This window comes from Sinocyclocheilus anshuiensis, unplaced genomic scaffold (assembly GCF_001515605.1).
Source record: "Sinocyclocheilus anshuiensis isolate Anshui unplaced genomic scaffold, SAMN03320099.WGS_v1.1 scaffold1079, whole genome shotgun sequence".
Classification (NCBI taxonomy): Eukaryota; Metazoa; Chordata; class Actinopteri; order Cypriniformes; family Cyprinidae; genus Sinocyclocheilus; species Sinocyclocheilus anshuiensis.
In genome coordinates, this window is record NW_015548207.1 from 2,671,516 (window position 1) to 2,674,426 (window position 2,911).

Below are 2,911 nucleotides of genomic sequence, written 5' to 3' on the forward strand. Positions count from 1 at the left end.
TATATTTAAAGCGAGTTTTTTGGGCAGTGTAGAGTAGGGCTTGTTGTTTGTCATTTCTCCGATCACAAATGCAGACATGGTTTTATGTTTACGCGGCGCGATGCAATGCAATGCGTAAAAAGACAGTACAAGTCATTATAATCCGTAATTATGTCCCCACTGGATGCAACAAATGCCTCGTTTATAATGGGTTTTAATGTTTTTGTCTCGTCGCTCCGGCCGGAAAAGGCATCACAATATGGCAAGGGGTAACATTTCCGTCACACGCTTGAGGTATTCGGCCAATCACAACGCACTGTATAGCTGGCCAATCAGAGCACACCTCGCTTTTCAGATTGATGAGCTTTGTAAAAATCGACACGTTTCAGAAAGGCGGGGCATAGAGGAGAAACAATAATGTACAGTATGTGGAAAATAATGTTTTTTGAACCTTAAACCGCATAAACACATTTCATTACACCAAAAACACAAAATAATGTTCTTTTTAGCAACATATGACCCCTTTAAAAAATACTCTATATTCTTTTACTAATACATTTACATTTAATGATGATTTTAAGCAGATATATTGTATATATAATGTATTGTATAAATATTTTGTGTACACACACACGCACACATATATAAACAATAATAATGAAAAAAAAATATATAATAATTATTATTATTTTTAAAAACTACTACTGATAATAATTCAAGCTTCACCGTCTGCAGTCCCATTCGTGGGATTGTCATTTGCATAATATTATCAAATGGCAAAGTGTATTAAACAAATGATTATAAACAACAACAACAATAATTATTATTATAATAATAATAAATTAATAAAAAAATTATCATTGTTGGATTGTGCAATTTACATAATATTACCATTGTTTTAAATAAAGTATTACAAACAAGTAAATAAATAAATAAAAATGTATACTATTATATTATTACTACTGGTAATATTGTTGATTTAATAATGATTATAATAATAATAATAAAGCTTCACTGTCTGCACTCTCATTCGTGGGATGATGTCATTTCTTTGCATAATATTATCGAATGAAAGATAGCACATTAAATAAATTATAATAATAAACAACAACAATAATAACAAAATAAAGTTTTGCTAATTAAAAGGAGTTGCATAATGCTGAAATACTGAACTCTGTTGCATGCATAACTACAATGTCACCTAAAATCACATCAACTAAAAATACATAACTTCTGGTCACTCTGTGAATGCAAACTGCTGTCAGTGTGTGCGGCCTGATAAAAAACGTCAGATATGGATATAAACAATAGAAATCTATTTATTAAGCCTAAACTAACAATGTTACAGCCTCAGTGAGTGTATGTTTGATGTACAAATGGGAAGACATATAGTAATTAATATACAATGGCATACAAATGGTTAATGCCACACAGATTTTCCCCACAAGGGTTATATATAAAATATTACAGCTGTTTCTCAAATCCAAGTAAGATCTAAAATGCATTTTCAGACATCAGAGGCATGTTTGAACGTTCAAACACACTTGCATCCCTGAAATATGCTGTCTAGATAGGCACCTCTATAGGTTTTGAGACACATCCTGTATTTGCTGAACTTCGATCAGCCCTCAATCTCACTTCAAGGAAGACTATGATAACAGCTCATGGGGAAAACCCCAATCAAAACATTGCTAACAGAACTTAGGGCCCAACACAAAAGCACACTAGCTCATCCCACATTTAGACCTACGTGGCATAATCTTGCGTTTGGCCCCCTACTGTTACCTGTTACTCCATATGCCATACAGCAGCTCCACGAACGCGAACGACAGGTTCAAACACAGGAAGAAAAACAGATTGCGAGAGGTTTTATCGGCAAGAATTGATCTGGGGAGGGACATAAAGACAAAGAGAGAGAGTGGTTTCAGACCGATTCATTTATAAAGTGGCCTGACCAGACAGACTGGCTGTAGGAACCCACAGCTAAGCAAATACACAACTGTAGTTTATTTCAATAAAACAGTCTAGAAAAAAATGACATGTGGTCCGAATAATCTCTTGATAGATATATTTTGTTGCGAAATATATTTTAACACATTTTATAATGTAAAATGAAAGATTTTATAGGTTGTGTCAAATGTTTACTTCGTCCTGCTAACATCTGGCTGGCTGAAAATTTAGCTGAAACAGTCTGCTTCTTTATTATATCAGTTCAATTATTTTAGCATATAATTATAGCCCCTTTTAAAAAAATTAAAATGTAAATGTTTTAAAGACCCAAGTTTAATTTGAAATAAAGTCTCGCGTGCTAACTAGCATGCTAACCGCCTTAGCCACACAGAATCGACAGCTGTGAGTGAAACTCAATGAAATATTGAGCATTTTACTGTGTTTACCTGAACCAGCCCGATATCTTGACCAACAGGTTGAGTTTGGCAGGCTTGTACTCGTCATCTTTGATGGATAACGGGAGCATTTTTCAGCAAAGCGTCTCCGGTAGCCGTTGAGCAGCACTGCGGCGTCACGAGCGTCTGGACGCGAGACAGCGAGGAGTCCTGTGCGTCATGTCGCTGAGCCAGTGTAGGATTAAACAAAACCAACACAAATCTAATCCATTCATCCATGTTAGGAATATGCATGCATTTTATTTCATTTAGAAGTGAATTACTCATTCAATCATTCATTCATGCTAAAAAAAAATCATGCTAGGTTAAATGTAATGAACGAAATATCCCTAATAATATAATTAATTATTCTTTCATGCAATTTTCATACACAGTTGCAAAATAATGTCTTTATTTGTTTGTTTGACATTTCAAATTTATCCAACAATTTTAACCATTTCGGGAAAAAAAAATTATTTTGTTGTATTTTTTGTATTAATACCATATTTATTTAGTCATTTAGCAGACGCTTTTATCCAAAGCGACTT

General features: G+C 33.9%; 1 protein-coding gene across 1 annotated transcript in view; it reads right to left on the reverse strand.

The window, feature by feature from the left end:
- Positions 1 to 2,588, reverse strand: part of LOC107653547 (zinc transporter 7-like) — a 20,138-nt gene extending 17,550 nt beyond the window's left edge. The window contains exons 1-2 of the mRNA XM_016440287.1: positions 2,376 to 2,588; positions 1,765 to 1,866 (exon numbers count right to left, since the gene is read on the reverse strand). Of these exons, the coding sequence (XP_016295773.1) occupies positions 1,765 to 1,866; positions 2,376 to 2,455 (182 nt within the window). The 5' untranslated portion in view covers positions 2,456 to 2,588. The remainder of the gene's footprint in view (positions 1 to 1,764; positions 1,867 to 2,375) is intronic.
- Between the last annotated feature and the right edge of the window lie 323 nt (positions 2,589 to 2,911).